Below are 25,608 nucleotides of genomic sequence, written 5' to 3'. Positions count from 1 at the left end.
CTTTTATAATTTCCAGCTCTTCCAGGTTGTTCTTTCAGTTTGTTCACATCTTATTCTTGGAGTAGCACAGTTTGAATTTGTTTTTATTTTTGTTTTCTCTAAACCTCTTTATTGAGGCATGATTGGCATACAGAAAGCTGTATATAGTCAGTGTATAGTGTATACAACTTGATGAGTTTAGAGATGAGTGGACATCCATGAAACCATCACCACCATCTACGCCATAAACATATCCATCACCTCCAAAAGTTTACTTCTGTTCTTCTTTTTTTTTTTTTTTTTTTTTGAGACAAGGTTTGGCTGTATTGCCCAAACTGGAGTACAGTGGTGCGATCTCAGCTTACTGCAACCTCTGCCTCCTGGGCTCAAGGCATCCTCCCACCTCAGCTCTCGAGTAGCTGGGACTACAGGCATGCGCCACCACACCCGGCTAATTTTTGTATTTTTTATACAGGTGGAGTTTCACCATGTTGGCCAGGCTGGTCTCAAACTCGTGACCTCAAGTGATCTGCCCGCCTTGGCCCCTTAAAGTGCTGGGATTACAGGTGTGAGCCACCGCCCCTGCTTTCATCTTTCTTTTTTATTGTTTTGGTTTTTTTTTTTGAGACGGAGTCTCGCTCTGTCGCCCAGGCTGGAGTGCAGTGGCATGATCTTGGCTCACTGCAACTTCCACCTCCCAGGTTCAAGCAATTCTCCTGCCTCAGCCTCCCTTGTAGCTGGGAGGTATAGGTGTGTGTCACCAAGCCCAGCTAGTTTTTTTTTTTTTTTTTTGTATTTTTATTAGAGATGGGGTTTCATCATGTTGGCCAGGCTGGTCTTGAACTCCTGACCTCAAGTGATCTGCCCACCTAGGCCTCCCAAAGTGCTGGGATTACAGTTATGGGTCATCTCGCCCGGCTTCCCTCTTTTTTTTTTTTTTTAAATTATTTTGTGTGTGTGTGGCAGGGACACAGCATAAGAACTACAGTAAAGCACAGTTTGTGAAGGGTTAGATTCCTGTTTCTGGCTTCAGGGGCCTCCGGCTGTACCCCCTGAATACTGCAAAGGCCGCAGCTTTCTGGCAGGCAGAGCTGACTGGGCTGAGCAGTGCCACCACGGCCGGGGCTGCTGGGATGTCTTGGGAGGAGGGTTCTATTGCCGTGGCGTTTGTTTACCAAAGGCCCTTCCAGAGGGAGATCTGCAGAGGAAAGGAGAGGCCGCCTTCTCGGCTTGGCTCTGAGCTGTTCCTACTTGAGACCTGTGGGTGCTGGAGGAAAGGCCACACCTCATGCCTGTGGACAGACAGGCCTGGGGGCTGGATGCAGTCACCTTTCAGGCTCCATGCGGGTCTGGCTTCTCTTATCCCTTGCGTCCATGCGTGGGAAGCCCTGAGCCCTCCCACGGGACAGGAGGAGCCGTGAAGGGAGGAAGCCCCGACTTTGGGGTGATCGTGCGTAAGTTCCCACCTGCTCTGGGTCTTGGTTTTTCTGTCCATCCAAGGGTGCGACTGGGCCACGTGACCTAAGGCTCACTGCACTGACATTCCGAAGAGCTAGGCCGGCAGTGGGGCGTGTGGGTGATGGCACTGTGCTGAGACGACCCCCATCTCACTGGGTACTGTTGGCATCCCCCTTGTCCCCCTAGATTCTGTCTGTAATGGAAGCCTGTCACCTGTCCTTCGAGAGGAGGCAGAAGTCGTCTGAGGTAAGTCAGCCGGGCTGAGCAGGTCGGGTTACCTTGGAGACCAAGGGCGCCTTCTCTGGTCCTCACGTGTCCTTGTGCCCTGTCCTCTCTCTCGTTGGGGCTCCTTGGCTGCAGGCCCCTGTGCAGTCCCCGCAGCGCTCTGTGGACTCCATCAGCCAAGAGTCCTCCACTTCCAGCTTCTCCTCCATGTCAGCCGGCTCAAGGCAGGAGGAGACCAGGAAGGACTACAGAGAGGTGAGGCTTCCAGAGGGAGGGCTGGGGAGGGGAGGCCTTGGTGGCCCTGGGCAGTGGTGTCCAGCTGAAGAGCCGTGGCCTGACAAGGGCCGCCCTCTCAGCCTGCTTGCCCATGCTGGGGCTGCTGCTGCTCTGTGGTGGCCGAGGTTGGTGCCTTCGAGCTGGGCCCAGCGGCATCTCGCGGTGCTGTATATTTTGGTGTGCCTTCATGGACCACTCCCTGAGCAGCAGTTAGTGTGGTAGAGGGCGTTTGTGTATTAGAGAGAGGATAGGCTAAGAAAAAGACAAGTCAGGTCATGTAGAAGTCCGCTGATTTCAGATCATTTTATTTTTATTTTTTATTTTTTGAGATAGAGTCTCGCTCTGTTGCCCAGGCTGGAGTGCAGTGGTGCAATCCAGGCTCACTGCAACCTCCACCTCCCAGGTTCAAGCAATTCTCCTGCCTCAGCCTCCCAAGTAACGGATTACAGGCGTGAGCCACCATGCCCGGCCAGATCTGCCTCATTCTTTAGCTGAGGAGTGGACTGTTGAATGGATGTACCACCTTCGATGGCCCCTCCATGGGTGCTGAACCCTCAATGACCCTACCATAGTGTCCCACTACCCACAAGCCGTGACATGCTCTTGGAGGACCAAGTAAGCTTAGCTCCATGCAAAACCATAGCAGAGACAGCCAAGAGACATGGTCCAAAGTCTAACGGAGACCTGAAGTTGTCCCTGGGAGGGGTGTCCACCCTCATGGTGTCCCAGCTAGCAGATACTGATAGCTGAGTTCAGTATTTTTTTTTTTTTTTTTTTTTTTTCTTTTTGGGACAGGGTCTCACTGTGTCACCCAGGCTGGAGTGCAGTGGTACAGTCATAGCTCCCTGCAACCTCAAACTCCTGGGGATGGCCTCCAAAGTGCTGGGATTACAGGCCGAGCCACTGCACTTAGCTAAGTGTATTTTTCTAAATCATAGGGGTGGCTGGCGTCTTAGGAAGGACTTGTGTTCCAAGGCGACCATGGCCTCACCTTTCCACTGATAAATATACATTTATATGTATATACAGATAAATATACATATACATTTATACAATTCCACTGATAAAGTTACAGTTTATATTCCCTAAATGGCAGTGGGTTCTGTGCACACCAGCAACTTCCTAGGATGCCCTCTCTGAGCAGTTTTAGGGACACGTTTACAGGATACTAAATCAGCTGGGCGTGGTGGCTCACGCCTGTAATGCCAGCACTTTGGGAGGCCGAGGTGGGCGGATCACCTGAGGTCGGGAGTTTGAGACCAGCCTGACCAATATGGAGAAACCCTGTATCTACTAAAAATACAAAAAAAATTAGCCGGGCGTGGTGGTGCATGCCTGTAATCCCAGCTACTAGGGAGGCTGAGGCAGGAGAATCACTTGAACCTGGGAGGCGGAGGTTGCGGTGAGCCGAGATTGCGCCACTGCACTCCATCCTGAGCAATAAGAGCGAAACTCCATCTCAAAAAAAAAAAAAAAAACTAAATCAGACGTTAAAAGTCCACAAATCAAACCAATAGATTTTCAGAATGTTTATATTATTTCTATTATTATTTTATTGTTGAAATCATTTTTCTAACATTCTTGTTCCTTTTATTAAGGTAGAAAAACTTTTGAGAGCAGTTGCTGATGGAGATCTAGAAATGGTGAGTTTTTAGAAGTGCTTTTTATTTTATTTTTATTTTTTAGAGACAGGGTCTTGTTCTGTCAGCCAGGCTGGAGTGCAGTGGCGTGATCATGGCTCACTGCAGCCTTGAACTCCTGGACTCAAGCGATCCTCTTGCCTCAGCCTCTTGAATAGATGGGACCACAGTTGTGCGCGGCCATGCCTGGCTAATCATAAACAAATTTTTTGTAGAGATAGGGTCTTGCTATATTGCCCAGTCTGATCTTGAACTCCTGGCCTCAAGCGATTCTCCTGCCTTGGCCTCCCAAAGTGCTTGGATTACAGGTGTGAGCCACCCTGCCCAGCTTTAGAAGTGCTTTTTATTATAAAAAGCTTGTTCTAGCTTAAAACAGCCACCCACCTGTGTTTCTTGTCTCCAGTTCAGTTTCGGGCCGTGTGGACTCTGATTTTGTGCAGAGGGCGCTATGTTTAATGCATATTTGGTAATGGTGATGTTATATTTTCCTGACAAGTAATGAGGCAGATCAACATACAGGCACATAGCGAGTGTGGGCCCTGCCTTTCAGATGTCCATATTCCAGGAGCGTGATGAGACGTTGCCAAGACCAGAGACCATGTCCGAGGCACAGAGTGTGGGCTCAGAGCCCAGGCCCACTAGCCAGTGTGCAAGGAGGGCAGCTTGGTTTTAAGAGAGGGCAGCGTCTTGGGGAGAGGAGGAAGTAGAGAGGCAAAGGCAGAGCCCAGTGGTGTTTGTGAGGTTCTGCAGAAGCTGTGGTCGGCTGGGACTCCTGGGCCACGAGAGGGGGCCTGAGGCTTGAGGCTCCGAGGAGTCATAAGCAGGTATCTGGATAAAGATGGGGCCGCCAGCCCTGGGCTGGCACCTGGAGAGAATGTCGTGGCTTGAAGGAAGGCGTCTGTCCTAACCATTAGGTACATCTGACAGTGAAATGAGTGGACATTGGAGACAGCCTTCCTCAGATTCTGACGGACAGGTTCCCCTGGCTTGCCTTTGGCCCTTTGAAAGGACTGTGTCTTCCACTTTTTTTTTTTTTTTTTTTTTTTTTGAGACGGAGTCTTGCTCTGTCATCCAGGAGTGCAGTGGCATGATCTCAGCTCACTGCAACCTCCACCTCCTGGGTTCAAGCAATTCTCCTGCTTCAGCCTCCTGAGAAGGTGGGACTACAGGCATGCGCCACCACACCCAGCTAATTTTTGTATTTTTAGCAGAGACGGGGTTTCACCATGTTGGCCAGGCTGGGCTCGAACTCCTGACCTCAGGGGATCTGCCTGCTTAGGCCTCCCAAAATGTTGAGATTACAGGCGTGAGCCACCATGCCTGCCCGTATCTTCCACTTTTAATGGAGGAGGGGGTGAGGTGCTCACTAAGTGACCTAGGACCAGGATGGGTTTATTTTTTTGAGAGTTTTGCTCTGTTGCCCAGGCTGGAGTGCTATGGTGTGATCATGGCTCACAGTAGCCTTGAACTCCTGGGCTCAGGCGATTCTCTGGCCTCTGCCTCCCAGAATGCTGGGATTACACCTATAAGCCACTGCGCCCAGCCCTAGGACTAGAGTTTTAAAGCCATCACCCTGAGGCAGCACCGATCTGCCTGTCCTTTTTTATGATAGAAGAAAATAATCTCTGGCATAAGCTGTGAAGTGGAAGGACTGAGGAAGGCTTCATGAGGGAGCAGAAACCGGTTATAAATGGCTGTGGGGTTGGAGAAGGAAGCGTGGGCCCTGACTGGGAACGGTTGACGGTGTGTGTTGAAGATATCGTGCATGCGAAGACGCTGAGGATGTTTTCCTGTTTCCCTTACTCTCCATCACCAGGTGCGTTACCTGTTGGAATGGACAGAGGAGGACCTGGAGGATGCAGAGGACACTGCCAGTGCAGCAGACCCCGAATTCTGTCACCCGTTGTGCCAGTGCCCCAAGTGTGCCCCAGCTCAGAAGGTTCGGCTTTGTTTCTGTTGGTGGAGGTCAGGGAATGTAGGCAATTTTTGTTTTTGTTTTTGTTTTTTTTTTTTTGAGACAGGGTCTCGTTCTGTCACCCAGGCCGGAGTGCAGTGGTACAGTCATGACCCACTGCAGCCTCAACCGCCTGGGCTCAAATGATCCTCCCACCTCAGTCTCCTGACTAGCTGAGACCACAGGCATGCACCACCACACCTGGCTAATTTGTTTCTTTTTGTAGAGACTCGGCCTTTCTGTGTTGCCCAGACTGGTCTCGGCCTCCCAGGCTCAAGCTATCCTCCTGCCTCAGCCTCCCACAGTGCTGGGATTACAGACGTGAGCCACTGCTCCTGGCCAGCAAATCCTTCCTTTTTCCCTCAGGAAAGTTCTCGATTTCTCAGCCAGATAATTACTGTACTGCATGTCTGTGAATAGATATTCCCCAAGATATGGTGGGACTCATTAGCCTAGGGCGGGTGCCAGCTCCCTGCGCGGCAGGTAAGTGAGCAGAGATGTGTCCCATGATTAGCGTTTTGGCTGCTATCTGGGCCCCTGAGTCCCGTGGCAGGAGCTTATGAACAGATGCTCAAGGGTCTCCTTCCAGGTACCTAAAGCCCCCCAGGGAAGCTGCACGCATGTTCTGCTGTTGCTTTTACTCAGGTGAGTTCACTCTTCATGGGGACTCTCCCTCCAAGTGCAGAGAAATCCCCAAACCCTCTCCCAGCTTTCCCCAGGGCTAACATCCTTGCAAAACTGTGGTACAGAATCACAGCCAGGATATCGACATTGATGCAATCCGTGGATCTTAGTTCAGATTTCCCCAGTTCTGCTTGTTCTCAGGTGTGTGTATGTAGTTCTGTACAGTTGTGCCACATGTGTAGGTTTATGGATCCACCATCACATTCAAGATATTTTCTGTGACAGATACTTTTATATACTCCTTGTTCTTTTTATTTATTTATTTATTTATTTATTTATTTTTTGAGATAGAGCCTTGCTCTGTCGGGCGATCTTGGCTCACTGCAACCCCTGCCTCCCGGGTTGAAGCGATTCTCCTGCCTCAGCCTCCTGTGTAGCGGGGACTGTAGCACCCACCACCACGCCCAGCTAATTTTTTGTATTTTTAGTGGAGACAGGGTTTCACCATGTTGGCCAGGCTGGTCTCAAACTCCTGACCTCAAGTGATCCGCCCATCTCAGCCTCCCAAAGTGCTGGGATTACAGGCGTGAGCCACTGCACCTGGCCTCCTTGTTCTTTTACAGCCTCTTGTTCTTGTTTTGTAATGTCTCAAAAAGACAGCACTAAACTGCTTTATATCCTTGATTAAATTAAAACCCACCCCGCCGTTCTTTTCTAGCCCAGTGTTTTAGAATTGGTCTTTAAATCCTTTATTGAAGTATAATTCACAGACAATAAAGTCTATGTATTTATACAACTTGGTGAGCTTTTACAGATGTAAAACCTGTGAAGCCATCACCACCATCAAGACGCAGCACGTGTCTGTCACCTGAAAGCACAGTTCTCTCACAAGACCAATCATTCAAACTGCCCTCTTACAGCCACACCCACCTGTCTCCCTGCCACGCCCACCCCACCATCCCCAACCGCTGGCAACCACTCACCTGTTCTCCATTTCGCTAATCCTGTCACTTCAAAAACGTTACATAAGTGGTTTATGCCTGTAATCCCAGCACTTTGGGAGGCAGAGGCAGGTGGATCACGAAGTTAGAAGATCAAGACCATCCTGGCTAACATGGTGAAACCCCGTCTCTACTAAATATACAAAAAATTAGCCGGGCGTGGTGGTGGGCGCTTCTAGTCCCAGCTACTCGGGAGGCTGAGGCAGGAGAATGGCGTGAACCCGGGAGGCAGGGCTTGCAGTGAGCTGAGATTGTGCCACCGCACTCCAGCCTGGGCGACAGAGCAAGACTCCGTCTCAAAAAAAAAAAAAAAAAAAGTTACATAAATGTAATCACAGTATACAATCCTTTTGGGATTGACTTTCTTCGCTCCGTTTGATTCCACACTGTTGCCTAGAATCAGGTCTGTTTCTCCATGGCGGGGTGGCATTCCATTTGTTTAATGGTGGCATATACTCACTGTGGAATGTCCAAGGACATGTAGTTTGTTGCTAGTTTGGGGAATGTTACCAATAAAACTGCCACGAACAAACATTAGAGTAGATGTTTCGGTAAGAACACAAGTTTTCATTTTTCTTGGATAAGTGCCCAAGAGTGCAATTGTGGAGTCATGTGGTCATTGCACGGCAATTCCATGGTTCATTTTTATGAGGAACTGACAGTCTTTTCCCAAGCAGGCTGTATCGTTTCACATGCCCACCAGCGAGGTATGAGTGATCCAGTTCCTCCTCGTCCTCCCCAGCACTGGGTGTGGTCATTCTTTTCTGTTTTAGCCATTCAGATAAGTGTGTAGTACTATCTCAGTGTGGCCTTAATTTGCATTTCTCTAATGGCTGATGCTGTTGAACAGCTTTTCATGTGCTTATTTGCCATCTGTATATGTTCTTCAGTGAAATGTCTGTTCATTTGTTTTGCCCATTTTCTAATTGGTTTGTTTTTGGCTTTATCGTTGATTTTTGAAGGTTCTTTATATATTCTAGATATGTGGATATTTGTCAGATACATGCTTTGCAGACATTTTCTTTCAGTCTGTAGCTTGTCTATAATTTCCTCACATGGGCTTTCACAGAGAAAAAGGTTTTTAGACATCTCATTTGTCAGTATTTCCTTTTATGGATTATACTTTTGGTGTCAAGTCTGAGAATTCTTTGCCTTGCTCTAGATTTCCAACTTTCTCCTGTTTTTTTTAAGTTATAATTTTATATTTTATAGTTAAGTCCATGATCCAATTTGTGTTAATTTTTACTCAAAGTGTGAGATTTAGGTTGAGGTTCTTCTTTGTTTTTTCTTGCCTACAAGTGTCCACTTGCGCCAGCACCATTTGTTGAAAAGCCTCTCCTTCCTCCCGTGACTTGCCTTTGCACCTCAGTTGGCTATAGATTGTGTGGATCTATTTCTGGGTTCTCTGTTCTGCTGCATGGATCTATGGGCCCATCCTACCAGTACCGCACTGTCTTGATGACTGATGCTGTGTAGTAAGCCTCAGTATTGGATTGAATGATTCTTCCTAATTTATTCTTCTTTGCCAGGAATATTTCAGCTATTCTATGGCCTGTGCCTTGCCATGTAAATTTTATTTATTTATTTACCTATTGCTTACTTACTTACTTACTCACTTTTATAGTACCCAGACTGGTCTGAGCTATATCAATTTTAGAATTAGCTTTTGTATGTCTACAAAATACCTTGCTCGGATTTTGATAGGAATTACATTAAACCTATAGATGAACTGGGGAGAAATAACATCATATGACTCAACGTATGTTGAGTCTTCATGAACATGGTACATCTCTCCAAGTATTTAGGCCTTCTTTGACTTCTTTCATCAACATTTTGTGATTTTTTTTCAGCATACAGATCCTGCCTGTGTCGTGTTAAGTGTACACCTCAGTATTTCATCTTCTTTCAAGCAGTTGTAAATGGTATTGCATACATAGCATGCATTCATTTGTTAGCTATCTAATTATAGATATGTATGTCCCATACTAAGAGAATTAGGCTGGGCTCAGTGTCATACACCTGTAATCCCAACACTTTGGGAGGCCAAGGCTAGAGGATCACTTGAGGCCAGGAGTTTGAGACCAGCCTGGCCAACAGAGTAAGACCCTGTCTCTAAGAAACTAAAATATAAAATATAAAATAGAAAATGAATTTGGCCAGGCACGATGGCTCACGCCTGTAATCCCAGCACTTTGGGAGGCCGAGGCAGGTAGATCACCTGAGGTCAGGAGTTCGAGACCAGCCTGACCAACATGGAGAAACCCCATCCCTACTAAAAATACAAAATTAGCTGGCCGTGGTGGTGCATGCCTGTAATCCCAGCTACTCGGGAGGCTGAGGCAGGAGAATCACTTGAACCCAGGAGGCAGAGGTTGCGGTGAGCCGAGATCGTGCCATTGCACTCTAGCCTCGGGAACAAGAGTGAAACTCCGTCTCAAAAAAAAGAAAATGGATTTGACTTTACAAAATAGATAGAGTGGTGTTAGCCTTTATATTGTAGGATAATTTTACCATTTCTAAAAAGAACTTCAGCGTGGGTGACTCTAAGGATATTGAAAATGACTAAAGTTTTCCCTCACACGTTTTTCAGCTGTGAGGTAACATGTACATTAGGGATGTGCACCTTTTGACCTGGCCCCCTGCTGCTGGATGCACATGGTCCAGAACACAATTTCCCCGAGGTGGGTGGCTATGAAAACACAGGATAAGAAAGGCAGATGGTGTTCCCTAGCATCTGGTGGGAAGTGATGAAGCCCTCGGGCCCTCAGTACCTGTGTGTGGCGAGATTGCTGCGTCTCCGCTGCTGCTGTTTTTGCCATTTTTCTCCTCCCTGTGTTTTCCCACTTTAATTACACAGTAAAATACTGTGGAACTCAATTGGGTGAAGTCTTAGGTTCCCTGTACTTCTAAAACCTCTTATTCTCTTTTTGTGATTTCTCAAAAAGACACACCACTAAACTGCTTCATGTCTGTGATTAAATGAAAATCCACTCCCGCCATCCTCTTCTGGCCCAGTGATTTATTTTATTTTATTTTATTTTAATTTTTAGAGATGGGGTTTCACTCTGTCACCCAGGCTGGAGTGCAGTGGCACAATCATAGCTCACTTACAGCTTGGGACTCCTGGGCTCAAGTGATCCTCCTGCCCCAGCCTCCCAAAGTCCTGGAATTACAGGCATGAGCCACCACACCAGGCCTCCAGTGGTGTTTTATGTATTACTTCTTTTTTTTCTTTTTTGAGACAGAGTCTCCCTCTGTCGCCCAGGCTGGAGTATAGTGGTGCAATATTGGCTCACTGCAACCTCTGCCTCTTGGGTTCAAGACATTCTTCTGCCTCAGCCTCCCGAGTAGCTGGGACTACAGGCGCATGCCGCCACACCTGGCTAATTTTTGTATTTTTAGTAGAGACAGGGTTTTGCCATGTTGGCCAGGCTGGTCTCAAACTCCTGACCTCAAGTGATCCGCTTGCCTCAGCCTCCCAAAGTGCTGGGATTATAGGCATGAGCCACTGCGCTTGGCCTAAACCTTTTTTTTTTTTTTTTTTAGAGACAGTCTTGGTCTGTCACCAAGGCCAGAGTGCAGTGGTGCAATCATAGCTCACTGAAGCCTCAAACTCCTGGGCCCAAGGCATCCTTTTGCCTCAGCCTCCCAAATGGTTGGAACTACAGGCACATACCACCATGCCGGGCTATTTTATTTTATTTATTTATTTATTTTTTGAGACAGGGTCTTGCTCTGTCGCCAGGCTGGAGTGCAGTGGCGCCATCTCGGCTCACTGCAACCTCTGCCTCCTGGGTTCAAGCAATTCTCCTGCCTCAGCTTCCTGAGTAGCTGGGACTACAGGCGTGCGCCACCATGCCCAGCTAATTTTTGTATTTTTAGTAGAGATGGAGTTTCACCATGTTGGCCAGGATGGTCTCGATCTCTTGACCTCATGATCCACCCGCCTCGGCCTCCTGAAAGTGCTGGGATTACAGGCATAAGCTACCTCGCTGGCCTATTTTTTTTATTTTTGTAGAGACAGGGTCTTGGCTGTGTTGTCCAGGCTGGTTTCGAACTCCTGGGCCCAAGCCATCCTCCTGCCTCAGCCTCCCAAAGTGCTGGGATTATAGGCGTGAGCCACCACACCCGGTCTCCAGTGGTGTTTTAGAATTTGTTTTTAAATCTTTTATTGAAATATAATTATATAAATTATAATTTATATAATTTATATTTACATAAAGCATATGTATTTAAAGTATACAATTTGGCAAGTTTTACAGATATATAAACCTGTGAAACCATCACCACCATCAAGATACACAACGTTTCGCTCACTTGCAAGAGTTTCCTGTGAGATTTTGCCTTCCCCCCCACTCTGACCCCCCCATTCCCCCATCGCCTCTCCTAGGCAACCCGTGACCTGCTTTTCATCATCATGGATTAGTTAACACTTTCTAGAATCTTTTGTAAGTGGAATTCTAACGCATGTCCCTTTTCGTGTCTGCCTTCTTTGACTCAGGATATTTTTGAGACCCATGTTGGATCAGGAGTTCATTGCTGGATAGTAGTTGATTGGGTGGACACACCAGAATTTGTTGTTTCATTCACCTGTTGATGGACATCTGAGTAGTTTTCCTGCTTCTGGATTTGTAAATAAAGCCATTGTGAACATTTGTGTACAGGCCTTTGTGTGGATATATACGTTGTTGGGTAAACACCTAGGAGTATAATTGCTGGATTATATAGTAAGGATATGTTTAACCTTATAAGAAACTGCCAGTTTTCCAAAGTGGTTGGAGTAGTTTCTGTTCCCTCCAGCAGGGTGTGAGCATTCCAGTTGTTCCACATCCCTGCCAACATTTGGTATTTTGACTTTTTTTTTTTTTGGAGATGGAGTCTCGCTCTGTTGCCCAGCCTAGCCAACGTGGCAAAACCCTGTCTCTACTACAAATACAAAAATCAGCCAGGTGTGGTGGCACACGCCTGTAATCCCAGCTACTCGGGAGGCTGAGTCAGGAGAATTCGCTTGAACCCGAGAGGCAGAGGTTGCAGTGAGCCAGGCTGGATGGAGTGCAGTGGTGTGATCTTGGCTCACTGCAACCTTCGCCTCCTGGGTTTGAGCGATTCTGCAGCCCAATGCACACCTGTAATGTAGCTGGGATTACAGGCAGGCACCGCCACACCTGGCTAATTTTTGTATTTTTGGTAGAGATGGGGTTTCACCATGTTGGCCAGGATGGTCTAGAACTCCTGACCTCAGGTGATCTGCCCACCTCGGACTCTCAAAGTGTTGGGATTACAGGCATGAGCCACTGTGCCCAGCCTTGAGTTTTTAACTTTAGCCATTCTGATAAATATGCAGGGTATTTCATTTAGCGTGTGTATGTATGTGCACGTGTGTGTTTTCCAGCTTCTTTTTTATTTTTGAGATATAATTTACATATAATAAAATTCAGCCTTTAATTTAGCATACAGTTTTTTTTTTTAAAAGAGGTAACATTTTTAATCATCAAAAAGTAAAATTATTCTCACCTAAACCCAAGAATTACTGTTTCTTATAGCAGTGGTTTAAACAGAGGTGCAAACAGCAAGTGAATCTCGTCGCCTTTGCGGGGCTGTGGCCATGCCCCTCAAAGTAAATTTGGAGGCTCTATAGCCCTGGTGAAAAAAAAAAAAGTGAAATTAGCCAGGCACAGTGGCATACATCTGCAGTCTCAGCACTTTGGGAGGCTGAGGTGGGAGGACCACATGAACCTGGGAGTTCAAGACCAGCCTGGGCCAGCTGGTGAGACCCCATCTCTACAAAAAATAATAAAAAAAAAAAATTAGCTGGGCACAATGGCTTGCACCTGTGGACCTAGCTACTTGGGAGGCTGAGGCGGGAGGATCATTTGAGCCTAGGAGATCGAGGCTGCAGTGAGCCATGATGGTGGTGCCACTGCACTCCAGCCTGGGCAACAGAGTGAGACCCTGTCTCAAAAAAAAAAAAAAGGAAGTTGTTTTTTGGCATGCCACATACTTCTAAACGAATTGGAATCCATCCTGGATCCCGCCATGATCCCGCATTGTGTGTGGGAGCTGTGCGGGGCACACGGCGCCAATCACTCCAGCCCAGTTTCTTCAATACTGATGACGTTTGTGTTTCCATCTTCTGCGCTTCCCAGAGGCTGGCGAAGGTTCCTGCCAGTGGGCTTGGTGTGAACGTGACCAGCCAGGACGGCTCCTCCCCGCTGCATGTCGCCGCCCTGCACGGCCGGGCGGACCTCATCCCCCTCCTGCTGAAGCACGGGGCCAACGCAGGTGCCAGGAACGCAGACCAAGCCGTCCCGCTCCACCTGGCCTGCCAGCAGGGCCACTTTCAGGTTCGGGCTGTGTGTCGGGGGTGGTGGAGCAGGGTGTCCGCTTTGGGCTAGGACCTTGTGCTTGGTAGGAACGCTGCAGGGGTTTGGTGGCTACCCTGGAGGACACTGCTCCCCCGAGCCCTGAGATTCTGAGGTGCACACGGTAGGCCACTCAGCCTCAGAGCACAGAGCCCTGGTGCTCCCTGGGGGTGGAGCCAGTCTCTGCCCCACTGCCACTCCCATCTGGGTGGTACCGAGGTTGTCATTCTGATTCTTGCCCCCAGCAGGATCTGGCTCTTGAGCTCGTGTGGTGGCCACCGAGCGCTGTCCCCATGGTCATCTTACCACCTTTACACCCCGACAGTGCCTTGCTCTGGGCCAAACAGTTCAGCACTTCATAAAGAACAGTCAGGGCCCCATAGAGGGGCTCAAGGAAGAATTTTGAATTTTGGAGTGATTAACTTTTTGAAAGTGCTGGGGTTTTTTGCCTTTTTTTTAAGACATCGCCTTGCTCTGTCTCCCAGGCTGGAGCGTGGGAGTGCAGTGGTGCAATCTCAGCTCACACTGCAGCCTCAATCTCCTGGGCTCAAACAATCCTCCCATCTCAGCCTCCCTCCCTAGTAGCTGGGACCACAGGCGTGCACCACCACACCTAGATACATTTTTCTTTTCTTTTTTTTTTTGTGGAGACGGGGTTTCACCATGTTGTCCAGACTGGTGTTGAACTCCTGACCTCAAGCGATCCTCCCACCTTGGCTTCCCAACGTGCTGGGATTACAGGGATGAGCCACAGCACCAGGCCCTGCTTTTCCTTAAGGAAAACTGTGTGTATATTTTTTCATTTTCCTTTATCAGTTCTACTGTTAACTTTTTAAAGAAAGGACCCATGTTTCAGGTCTTGCATCTCTCTCGCCAACACCTAGCATAGAGCTTCAGGCATGGCTTTCCTAATCTGTAAATTCGGAGTGGCGATTGCAGCTCTCCCTGAGGTAGAAAGGATAGAAAGGTGAAGTGAGATCACTTGCCCAGCACACTGGGTGAAGTGAGATCACTGTCACCCAGCACATCGGGTGAAGTGAGATCACTGTCGCCCAGCACATCAGGTAAAGTGAGATCACTGTCACCCTGCGCTTCAACCGCACAGAGCAGCCCCGCAGCAGACGGTAGCCCTCCCCTCTTCACCTGGTCCCTTTTCTCCTGAGAGTCTAAAGTCTTCTCAATAAGCTCAGAGACGGCTGGGTGTGGTGGCTCATGCCTGTAATCCCAGCATTTTGGGAGGCCGAGACGGGTGGATCACCTGAGGTCAAGAGTTCGAGGCCAGCCCTGCCAACATGGTGAAACCCCGTCTCTACTGAAAATACAGAAAATTAGCCAAGCGTGGTGGCAGGCGCCTGTAGTCCCAGCTGCTCAGGAGGCTGAGGCGTGAGAATCAGTTGAACCTGGGAGGCGGAGGCTGGAGTAAGCCAAGATCACGCCACTGCACTCCAGCCTGGGCGACAGAGCGAGACTCTGTCTGGAAAAAAAAAAAAAGAAAGAAAGAAAAACCAAAAAGAACAACAAAAAAAATAAGCTCAGAGACAAGTCAAAAGAATATCAAACTTGAGGATTTCTCTCCAGAAACTTTGTTTTCTTATTTTATTTACTTATTTATTTATTTTTCATAATTTTTCTCTGGCAGGAAATGACAGAAATTTTGATTAAGTTTGCACGTTTTCCTTCTCTGGCCCAGGTGGTGAAGTGTCTGTTAGATTCGAATGCAAAACCCAATAAGAAGGACCTCAGTGGAAACACGCCCCTCATTTACGCCTGCTCTGGTGGCCATCACGAGGTTGTGGCACTGCTGCTGCAGGTGAGGGCCCCTCCCTGTCCCCGTTCTACACACCTGCGCCAGTTAACAGGGCGCCTCCACCCAGCGACCCCCACAGCGCACTGGGGATGGAGAGGCCTGGCCACCCATCAACCCCAGGCCTCTGGGGAGAGGAGCAGGGCGTGCGTCTTCCCACACGGGGTTCTCCGATGGGAACAGACGGTGCCTCAGCATCCGGGATGCGGTCTCAAGGGCTCCGACGCTGCTTTTGCCAAGGGTTTGGGTCTCACCTCACTGACCGGGAATGTGTCACGCTGTTACCTGAGCATGGGCTGAGTGGCCGCCTCTGTCCCTGCTGCTCTTGAAAAAGGTTATGTGAATGCATTAGAATTTCTTAAAGAAGTAGGGAAAAACCAACCTGTCCATGACTGTGCTACTCAAGGGAAACTCATTATGGTGGACTTTTAACAAATGTGTATAGTTTCAGTGTTATTTATTAATTTTTTTTTGAGACAAGGTCTTGCTCTGTGGCCCAGGCTGGAATGCAATGGCACCCTCACAGCTCACTGCAGCCTCAGTCTCCCAGGCTCAGGTGCCTCAGCCTCCCAGCTAACTGGGACTACAGATACATACCACTGCACCTGGCTAGTTTTTGCTGTTTGTTTTTAGTAGAGATGGGGGTCTCACTATGTTGCCCAGGCTGGTCTCAAACTCCTGAGCTCCAGCGATCCTCTTGCATTGGCCTCCTAAAGTGCTGGATTACAGGTGTAAGCCATGGGGCCTCGCCAAGTATTGTTTTCTCTTTTTCCGAGATGGAGTCTCGCTCTGTCACCTAGGAATGCAGTGGCTTACTCTCAGCTCACTGCAACCTCTGCCTCCGGGGTTCAAGCGATTCTCCTGCCTCAGCCTCCTGAATAGCTGGAACTACAGGTGCCCACCACCATGCCCAGCTAATTTTTTTGTTTTTTGGTGTTTTTTTTTAGTAGAGATGGGATTTCACTATGTTGACCAGGCTGGTCTTGAACTCCTGACCTCAGGTGATCCACCTGCCTCTGCCTCCCAAAGTGCTGGGATTATAGGCATGGGCCACTGCGCCTGGCCCCAAGTATTGTTTTCTGTCTTAATGTTATTTAATGTAGAAACTTATTTACTCAAACTTAGATTTTTAATGGTTGCATAACTATGGATATACCATAGTGATTTTTTTTAACCTGTTTCTGCTCTGTACATTTAAGTGGCTTCTGTTTTCTCTGCTATTAGGATAAATGCTGCAGTGAACTCTTTGTCTATAAATCTTTTTTTCTCAGTATTACTTTTCCCCCCCAAATTTTAAGGAAACTTTCAGACATAAGAAAAACAATGTGTTTTATAGCGAATACCTGTATACCCACAGCCAGATTCCATGCTGATGTTTCGTAGCGTTCCTTTTGATCGTGTGGTTTCTCTTTCCAGCACGGGGCCTCCATTAACGCTTCTAACAATAAGGGCAACACAGCGCTGCACGAGGCTGTGATTGAAAAGCACGTCTTCGTGGTAGAGCTGCTTCTGCTCCACGGAGCGTCAGTTCAGGTGCTGAACAAGCGGCAGCGCACGGCTGTAGACTGTGCTGAACAGGTAGGTGGAGAGGGTCGAAGAGCCAAGGGAATCCTGAGCTCCTCACAGCTCCCTCTGGATCCCTTTGTTTAAGCTGGATCTAAAATAGCAACACCTGGCCCTTGGCATCGCTGGGCTGGGCGTAGTTGGTGTGCCAGAAGTCCACAGCGTGGGTGGATGGCTGGTCCTCAGTCTCCTGGTCAGAGGTGGTGCTCTGGGAACCAGGAATCATTCTTTTCACAGGTGGTTTTCAAAGGCCTGAGTGGAGGGGGCCCCCCCAGCCAGCAGTAGGGCTGTGGTCCGGTAGTTACATAGAGTCAGGCACTCAGGAAGGAGCAAGTCATGATGTTCTGGTCTCACCATCCTCGCAGTGTGAACACAGCCGTTGTCTTAGCAGCACGATGGAGAAGGTTTGTTTTGCTGGTGGATTTAAAACTCCTTGAGGCCAGGCACAGTGGCTCATGCCTGTAATCCCAGCACTTTGGGAGGCCAAGGAAGGAGGATCACTTGATCGCAGGAGCTCATGACCAGCCTGGGCAACCTAGTGAGACCCCCTCTCTACAAAAAATCAAAAAATTAGCCGAGCATAGGGGTGCATGCCTGTAGTCCCAGCTACTCAGGAGGCTGAGGTGGGAGGATCGCTTGAGCCCAGGAGGTCAAGGCTGTAGTGAGCTGAGATTGTGCCACTGCACTCCAGCCTGGGCGACAGAGACTTTGTCTCAAAAAAATGAAAGTAAAAGTCCTTGAGTCCTGTAGGAATCGTGATGATTGGCCTCCTGCCTTCTCCAGTGCTGTGGATGCTTGCGTGGAGAGCGGTGGGGAAGGGTCCTTTTCCCCTGGCGAGCGGCAGCTCTTTCTGTTCCTGTTTTCCTGCTGAGTCTTTCTTTTGTTTTCTACCCAAGATAGACAGCGAGTAGGCTGTTAAGTGACACAACTGAGAAGCTAACATCACCATCAATCCACTCCATGGATAGGCTCCTCAGAGTAATTTTTTGTTTCTTAAGACAGAGTCTTGCTCTGTTGTGGCGTGATCTTGGCTCACTGCGACCTCTGCCTCCTGGGTTCAAGCAATTCTCGTGCCTCAGCCTCCTGAGTAGCTGGGATTACAGGCACGTGGCACCACACCTGGCTACATTTTTGTATTTTTTGTAGAGACGGGTTTCACCATATTGCTCAGGCTGGTCTTGAACACCTGACCTAACTGATCCACCTCCCTTGGCATCCCGAAGTGCTGGGATTACAGACGTGAGCCACTGTGCCTGGCCTCCTTATATTAATTTTCAGTGACAGAATTGAAATATTTTAAATTCTCAGTTTAGTAGTTTCTTAAATGATTATGTTGAATTTTTTTTGGTTTTTAAAATTTTTAATTTTATTATTATTATTTTTTGAGACAGAGTCTCACTCTGTTGCCCAGGCTGGAGTATAATGGTGCAATCTTGGCTCACTGCAGCCTTAACCTTTGGGTGCAGATGATCCTCCAACCTCAGCCTCCCAAGTAGCTGGGACTATAGGCATGTGCCACCATGCCCAGATAATTTTTTTTTAATAGAGACAGGGTTTTGCCATGTTGGCCAGGCTGGTCTCGACTGCCTGGGCTCAAGCAATCCACCCGCCTCAAAAGTGTAATCTCAAAAGTGCTGAGATTACAGGCGTGAGCCATCGTGCCTGGCCTTTTATTATTTTTAAATAGAGACAGGGCCTTGCTATGTTGCCCAGGCTAGTCTTGAACACCTGGGCTCAAGCAATCCTCCCACCTCAGTCTCCCAAAGTGGTGGGATTGCACGTGTGAGCCACCGTGCCCAGTTAATTAATGTGTTTCAATGAGTACTTACTATATGTGGGCCCTCAACAGCCTCGTGATAAGCATATGATAGTAGATCTTATTATGGTTGAGCTGGTTGCATGGAGTGGTTGAATCCCCAGCGTGGAGTCCACGGAGAGGGCAGAGCTTTTACCCAGTGGTAAAAGCAGAGCCGGGCTCCCCATGCAGGCCTGCTTTTACCACTGGGCTTTATGGCCTCCAAGCTCCATTTGTAATTATTTCTGAGCTTTTTCTGCCCAGTCACACTAATACTGACATTTAGATCAAAAACAAATAATAACCTATTAAAAAAGAATAAAAACATTACTGTTCCTTTTCCCTTTCAAATTGCAGAATTCAAAAATAATGGAATTGCTTCAGGTGGTACCAAGCTGTGTTGCTTCATTAGATGATGTGACTGAAACTGACCGCAAGGAGTATGTCACTGTTAAGATCAGGAAAAAATGTAAGAGTTTACGTTCTTTCTGTCACGCTCAAGTTGGGTATATTTAGACAGTCATGAGTAGTTGCTGGTGTTCATTTAATTGTATATGTAAAGTGTAATTATAATCATGCCTGGAGGAGATACAGGCACCAAAGAAATGTATGTTACCTCCCAATTTATCAGACTATGGGTAAGCTTTTTTTGTTACTAGTTTTCTGGTTGATGGTAATGATGTTTCCTGAGGAAATAAGATAGAAACTGTCAACACTACCTTGAAGGTTCAGGTGTCTGCCTATGGAGATGGGGAACAGTCTCTGGGATAGTTTCTTTCATGCCTCATGTTCCAAAGTCAGGTGTTCTGGGCATTTCCTGGACATCCAGGGTAAATGCTACCTTTCAAGATTTTTTTTTTTTTTTTTTGAGACAGAGTCTCGCTCTGTCACCCAGGCTGGAGTGCAGTGGTGTGATCTCAGCTCACTGCCAGCTCTGCCTCCTGGGTTCACGTCATTCTCCTGCCTCAAGTAGCTGCCTCCCACTCTCAAGTAGCTGGGACTACAGGTGCCAGCCACCACGCCCAGCTAATTTTGTTTTTGTATTTTTAGTAGAGAGGGGCTTCACCGTTTTAGCCAGGATGGTCTCCATCTCCTGACCTCGTGATCCGCCCGCCTTGGCCTCCCAAAGTGCTGGGATTACAGGTGTGAGCCACCAAGATTTTTTATTTAGTTAGTTTTTTTGAGACAGAGTCTCACTCTGTCACCCAGGCTGGAGCGCAGTGGTGCAATCTCAGCTCACTGCAACCTCTGCCTCCTGGGTTCAAGCGATGCCCCTTCCTCAGCCTCCCGAGTAGCTAGGATTACAGGCACGTGCCACCATGCCTGGCTAATTTTTGTATTTTTAGTAGAGACGGGGTTTCACAATGTTGGCCAGGCTGGTCTCAAACTCCTGACCTCAAGTGATCCGCCCTCCTTGGCCTCCCAAAGTGCTGGAGTTACAGGTGTGAGCCACCGCGCCTGGCCTCAAGATTTTTTTTTAAGTTTGTACGTGTACAGAGGTTGATTATAATTAAAACAGCAGTTGCCGAACAGCAGTGGGACTGAAGTATTTTCTTCTTTTTAAAAAGTTTAGAAGGGGTCCTTGTTCTACTTTTTTTTAAAATTTACAATATGAAATATTATTATCCAGTGAGGTATGCAATAATGCAATACAGTACTATGGATAAACCCATTCACATATCTGGATAACCCTGAGACTGTCTCACCGTAATTGGTTGTGGCTGGGGGAGTTAAGGTTTTATTTTTCTATTTCATGGGGGTTCTCATAATACAGGCTGACTACCCCCTATCTCAAATGCTTGGGACCAGCAGTGTTGTGGGTTTTGGAATATTTGCATTATACTCATTGGTTGAGGATCCAAATCAGGAAATCAAATTCTTCTGAGCATGATGTCAAAGAGTTCAAAATGTCTCGGATTTTGTAGCTTTTTTTTTTGAGATGGAGTCTTGCTCTGTCGCCCAGGCTGGAGTGTGGTGGTGCAATCTCGGCTCACTGCAACCTCTGCCTCCTGGGTTCAAGCGAGTCTCCTGCCTCAGCCTCTTGAGTAGCTGGGATTATAGGTGCGTGCCACCACGCCTGGCTAAGTTTTTGTATTTTGGGTAGAGATGGGGGTTCTCCATGTTGCCCAGGCTGGTCTTGAACTCCTGACCTCAAGTGATATGCCCACCTCGGCCTCCCAAACTGCTGGGATTACAGGCATGAGCCACTGCACCCAGCCTGTAGCATTTTAGGCTTTAGATTTTTGGATTGGAGATACTCAACCTGTTATAAAATAGGTACTAGCTGTGTTTCTTTAAGCAAATTCAGTGCTTCAGTTTCTAAATTTTGTAAATCTGAGAATAGAAAGATTGTGTCTGTGCTGTAATTTTAAAATAATCTTTACAACTGTTTTTGCAGTTTTTAGATGTTTATCTTTTTATCTACAGGGAACTCAAAACTGTATGATCTACCAGATGAGCCTTTTACAAGACAGTTTTACTTTGTCCACTCAGCTGGTCAGTTTAAGTGAGTATGAAAATCAAGTTGATTTCTGTGCTTTTGCCCCTAGTTTACTCCAAGCTGCACGTAAGCTGCTTCAATTGTAATTGGTTATGGACAAATCTGCACCTACTAATGTCAAAAATGCTGCCACCTTGTGGCCAACCAGAGTGTTTCATGCCACTGTCCCAAATATTTATTTTCGTTTATTTTGGGTTTTAGGGGAAAGACTTCAAGGGAGATTATGGCAAGAGATAGAAGTGTCCCTAATTTAACCGAAGGTTCTTTGCATGAAGTAAGTTATTAAACACTGGCTTTTAATCATATTTTCTAAAGCCCGGCTTTGTCAAAAGTAATCCATGGTAAACACGTCTCCTTGATCGTCATCTTCATTATTCCCTGCGCCGTATGAGTTAGCAGCAGTTAAAACTGGAATTATTTCATGGGACAGTGTAGAGTACAGACTTCACTGATTGTTATAACTAAAAGTACATTTCTGAGCAGAGGAGTGGAAAGTGTTACATGTGTGGGAAACCACAGGTCTTGGTGCTTATAGGAGATGAAACATCCCACATTTCACTATGGTTTTAATCACCAAAGAAAGAAAACGACAGTTTGTATATAGATGGGTAAATGATGTCTCCAAGTATGGTGTACAGTTGCTCAGACAATTCTTTATGTGGCCATCTTCCCACTGCCTTTTATTTATTTATTTGAGACAGAGTCCTGCTCTGTGGCCCAGGCTGGAGTGCAGTGGCACGATCTCGGCTCACTGCAGTCTCCACCTCCTGGGTTCAAGCATTCTCCCGCCTCAGCCTCCTGAGTAGCTGGGATTACAGGCATGTGCCACTATTCCCGGCTAATTTTTTTATGTTTTTAGTAGAGACGCAGTTTCACCACGTTGGCCAGGCTGGTCTTGAACTCCTGACCTCAAGTGATCTGCCCGCTTTGGCCTCCCAGTGTGCTGGGATTACAAGTGTGAGCCACCGTGCCCGGACCCTACTGCATTTTTAAATCACTCAGAAGCTTGACTGAAAACCTGTGATCGGAGACAGTGATTCTTCTCAGAACCACAGCTTTCCTTATTGCTGATGAGAATTTATAGCATATGTAGCATAGGCTTGTTGGAACAAATACACAAAAGTTCTAAATTGTTGTTTTAGATAATTAAAATGATTTTAATTAACATGACTAATTTTGATACCATATTTAGTCTTACGTGGTGTTGCTAGGAGACCTGCTGCTTTGTGGGAAAGCCAGAATCGTTGAAATCTGCCTGAGTTCCATCAAGTGCTAGCTTTTCCCTTGCTAGCTGTAGGACTTTAGGCAGGTGGCTTAACTTTGCTGATCCTGTTTCCTCAGGTGTAAAACGGGGATAACAATAGTAGTACATGCCTCCTAGAGTCATAAAGATTGTGAAAACAAGTGAAACATTTACTCTGACACATGTAGTATGCACATGCCATGTTACCACGACAGGGATGTGAGAATTGAAATTATGCCTGTCAAGCACTGAGCACATTATGTGACACTAGGCACTAAGGGGCAGCTGTCACTGTCATGGTTGTGGCTTCCAGTACAGTGAGGACGTCAACGGTTAAAAATATACTTTTTCTTTAGCCAGGGAGGCAAAGTGTCACACTGAGACAGAATAACCTGCCAGCTCAGAGTGGATCTCATGCTGCTGAGAAAGGCAACAGCGACTGGCCGGAGAGGCCTGGACTGACACAGACTGGCCCTGGACACAGACGGATGCTGCGGAGACACACGGTAGAGGATGCGGTCGTGTCCCAGGGCCCGGAGGCTGCTGGCCCCCTCTCCACTCCCCAAGAGGTTAGTGCTTCCCGGTCCTAACAGGAATGAGGAGTTGTTGAACCCACTGCCAGGAAGCAAGGATGCAACAAGATGATGCTGAGCGTGAACACATCTGAGAACTAAATGTGCTTCCAAGAGACTGGCTTGAGAAGTCTTCAGCACCAAGTTCCTGAAAGCTTTTCTGTGGCAGGAAAGAATGCAACAAAAAAGTTAACCACCACCATCTCTCTCCTCTTCAAAGCTAATGAATACAATTGAAACAGACAAAAATTCCAGTAGCATCCAGATCCTTAAGCCAGAGGTGCATGCTTCTTTTTAAGTATGAGGGTTTGTTGGTCACAGTGGGAGAGGTTTCACCACCGCATTCTGACCTCCTCCTCCCAAAAGGTGCTAAACCTCTCTGACCTGTGTACATTCACAAACCACAGCTAGAATTCCTCCACCTAGGATTAAGCTGGAGAGAAGTAAGTAATTTAGGTTTCGTGGTACTGTAGAGGCCAGGCTGAAATGTCATATCTGAAGGAAGAAAGCAGCAGCTGGACAATGTTTCTTTGCAAAGCAACACTCGAACCAAAAGATGCCTCAATCCCATTTTGATATTCATTTTAGTGAAAGGATGCATCAGACCTGTTCCACATCATGCACATGGGAAAGGGTGGTTATCATTTTCCTTCTAACAAGTAGGTACAGATATTCGGTTACTACACGTGCACCTGTAGCAGTGTTTCTAGAAACATCCCTTTTTTTGTTGTTGAGAACCTCCCTTGAATGTCACACTCACACCTGACGGGATGGTTACTGGATTAGAGAGTAGATTTGGCACATCTTTTCTTAGTCTTTTGATTCAAATTCAAAACTTAACAGCACAAACCAGGTCAGAGTTACTTTCGGTTAGAATTTATTGCCATTTATTCCTTTTTATAAATTTCTATAGATGATTATACTGTTATTTTTATGTTATTGGCCTAGAGCTACACGTATATGGGTTTGTCCTGAGTCCGTTTTCAAATGACCTTGTAATAGGGAAATGGTTTTGTCCATGTTCTTGGAAATACTTGTGTGTATGTACAGAAGGGAGGGATTATTTTTCTACAAAGTAATTTATGATTTCTAATTTTCTAATGTGCCTTGGATATGTGCCAAATGATGGAAAAGAAACAGTAAACTTTATGATTCTTGACTGTGTCATGGTATTTTTTTTAGTTGTTTGGCTGCAGGTATGTTTCTCAGCCTGTCTGCTGTAAACGTGCTTTGTGTGTGGGAAAAATGGTCCCCATTGAATGGATATACATTTTTCAGTTATAGATGTGAGATTGAAACAACATGGGAACTTGATCACTTAGCTCATTATTCATCTACTGACCAAGGCCTACTTAACCCAGTAGGCACAGTGTCCAGGGCCCACAAAAATGTTTTTCTTTGGAAATCAGAAGAATAAAATGAATACAGCTTCCTACCCCAAACAAACAGGAAATGAGCCCTGTTGCTTTGCTAATTTCTTTGTTCTGATTTTTCCTTTTCCCTTTTTTTTTTTTTTTTTGAGATGGAGTCTCGCTCTGTCACCCAGGCTGGAGTGCAGTGGCACCATCTCGGCTCACTGCAGCCTCCGCCTCCCAGGTTCAAACAATTCTTCTGCCACAGCCTCCTGAGTAGCTGGGACTACAGGATCCCACCACCACGCCCGGCTAGTGTTTTTTGTTTTTTGTTTTTTTGTATTTTTAGTAGAGACAGGTTTTTCACCGTGTTAGCCAGGATGGTCTCAATCTCCTGACCTCGTGATCCGCCTGCCTCGGCCTCCCAAAGTGCTGGGATTACAGGTGTGAGCCACCATGCCCAGCCTTCCCTACTTTTAAACAAAACCACCTTATAGACTGAAGCTGCTGTGGTTCTACACCATCCTAATTAATACATCCTATACAGTTTATCAGCACAGGTATTCTCAAGATACAAATACACACATTTGACACCACCTAATATTTTGGGGTAGTGCAATATAATTTTGAAAACATTTTCTTGAGATGGAGTCTCGCTCTGTCACCCAGGCTGGAGTGCAGTGGCACCATCTCGGCTCACTGCAGCCTCTGCCTCCCGGATTCAAGCAATTCTCCTGCCTCAGCCTCCCGAATAGCTGGGATTACAGGTACCTGCCACCATGCCTGGCTAATTTTTATATCTTTGGTAGAGATGGGGTTTCACCATGTTGGCCAGCCTGGTCTCGAACTCCTGACCTCAAGTGATCTGCCCACATTGGCCTCCCAAAGTGCTGGGATTGCAGGCATGAGCAACCGCGCCCAGCTGAAAACATTTTCACATATACCCATTTAATTTCAACAATCACTGTGAATGGTAGAATTATCAAATGAGGAAACAGGTTCAGAAAAATAAGGGGGCTGCGAGGGATCTCACAGCCAGGATCAAGGCCTGGTTGGCAGTGGCAGCTGCAAGCTTGGTGTACCCTTCCTCTGGAGAGGTAAATGCTGTTTCTTTTTGAGCTATTCTGGTCATCAGTAATGTTTTCCATCTTAAGTGACTCCCTCGATTATTTTTAAAAAACAGTTGTCATCCTGGCCAACATGGTGAAACCCTGTCTATACTAAAAGTACAATAAAAATTAGCTGAGTGTGGTGGCATGC

At 47.0% G+C, this 25,608-nt stretch overlaps 1 protein-coding gene and 1 non-coding gene across 8 annotated transcripts in view; both read left to right on the top strand.

The window, feature by feature from the left end:
* ANKRD27 (ankyrin repeat domain 27) overlaps positions 1–24,155 on the top strand; it is a 77,670-nt gene extending 53,515 nt beyond the window's left edge. For 4 of the 7 annotated variants that reach the window (XM_008969263.5, XM_003816207.6, XM_034946771.3 and 1 more), the window contains 11 exons: positions 1,624–1,683; positions 1,798–1,917; positions 3,537–3,581; positions 5,395–5,517; positions 13,304–13,501; positions 15,210–15,329; positions 16,740–16,901; positions 19,039–19,150; positions 21,109–21,187; positions 21,383–21,455; positions 22,781–24,155. In XM_008969263.5, the coding sequence (XP_008967511.3) occupies positions 1,624–1,683; positions 1,798–1,917; positions 3,537–3,581; positions 5,395–5,517; positions 13,304–13,501; positions 15,210–15,329; positions 16,740–16,901; positions 19,039–19,150; positions 21,109–21,187; positions 21,383–21,455; positions 22,781–23,014 (1,326 nt within the window). In that variant the 3' untranslated portion in view covers positions 23,015–24,155. The remainder of the gene's footprint in view (positions 1–1,623; positions 1,684–1,797; positions 1,918–3,536; positions 3,582–5,394; positions 5,518–13,303; positions 13,502–15,209; positions 15,330–16,739; positions 16,902–19,038; positions 19,151–21,108; positions 21,188–21,382; positions 21,456–22,780) is intronic. The other 3 variants (XM_063599540.1, XM_063599539.1, XM_034946770.3) reach the window with 3 other exon arrangements.
* On the top strand, positions 12,665–12,797 carry LOC112437957 (small nucleolar RNA SNORA68). Its single transcript, XR_003026454.3, has one exon. It is a non-coding gene; the product is annotated as a small nucleolar RNA SNORA68 (small nucleolar RNA).
* Positions 24,156–25,608: the final 1,453 nt, after the last annotated feature.

The sequence above is a fragment of the Pan paniscus genome, chromosome 20 (assembly GCF_029289425.2).
Source record: "Pan paniscus chromosome 20, NHGRI_mPanPan1-v2.0_pri, whole genome shotgun sequence".
NCBI classification, from domain to species: domain Eukaryota; kingdom Metazoa; phylum Chordata; class Mammalia; order Primates; family Hominidae; genus Pan; species Pan paniscus.
Note: the sequence above shows the minus strand (reverse complement) of the source record. Positions and strands in the feature narration are given on the sequence as shown.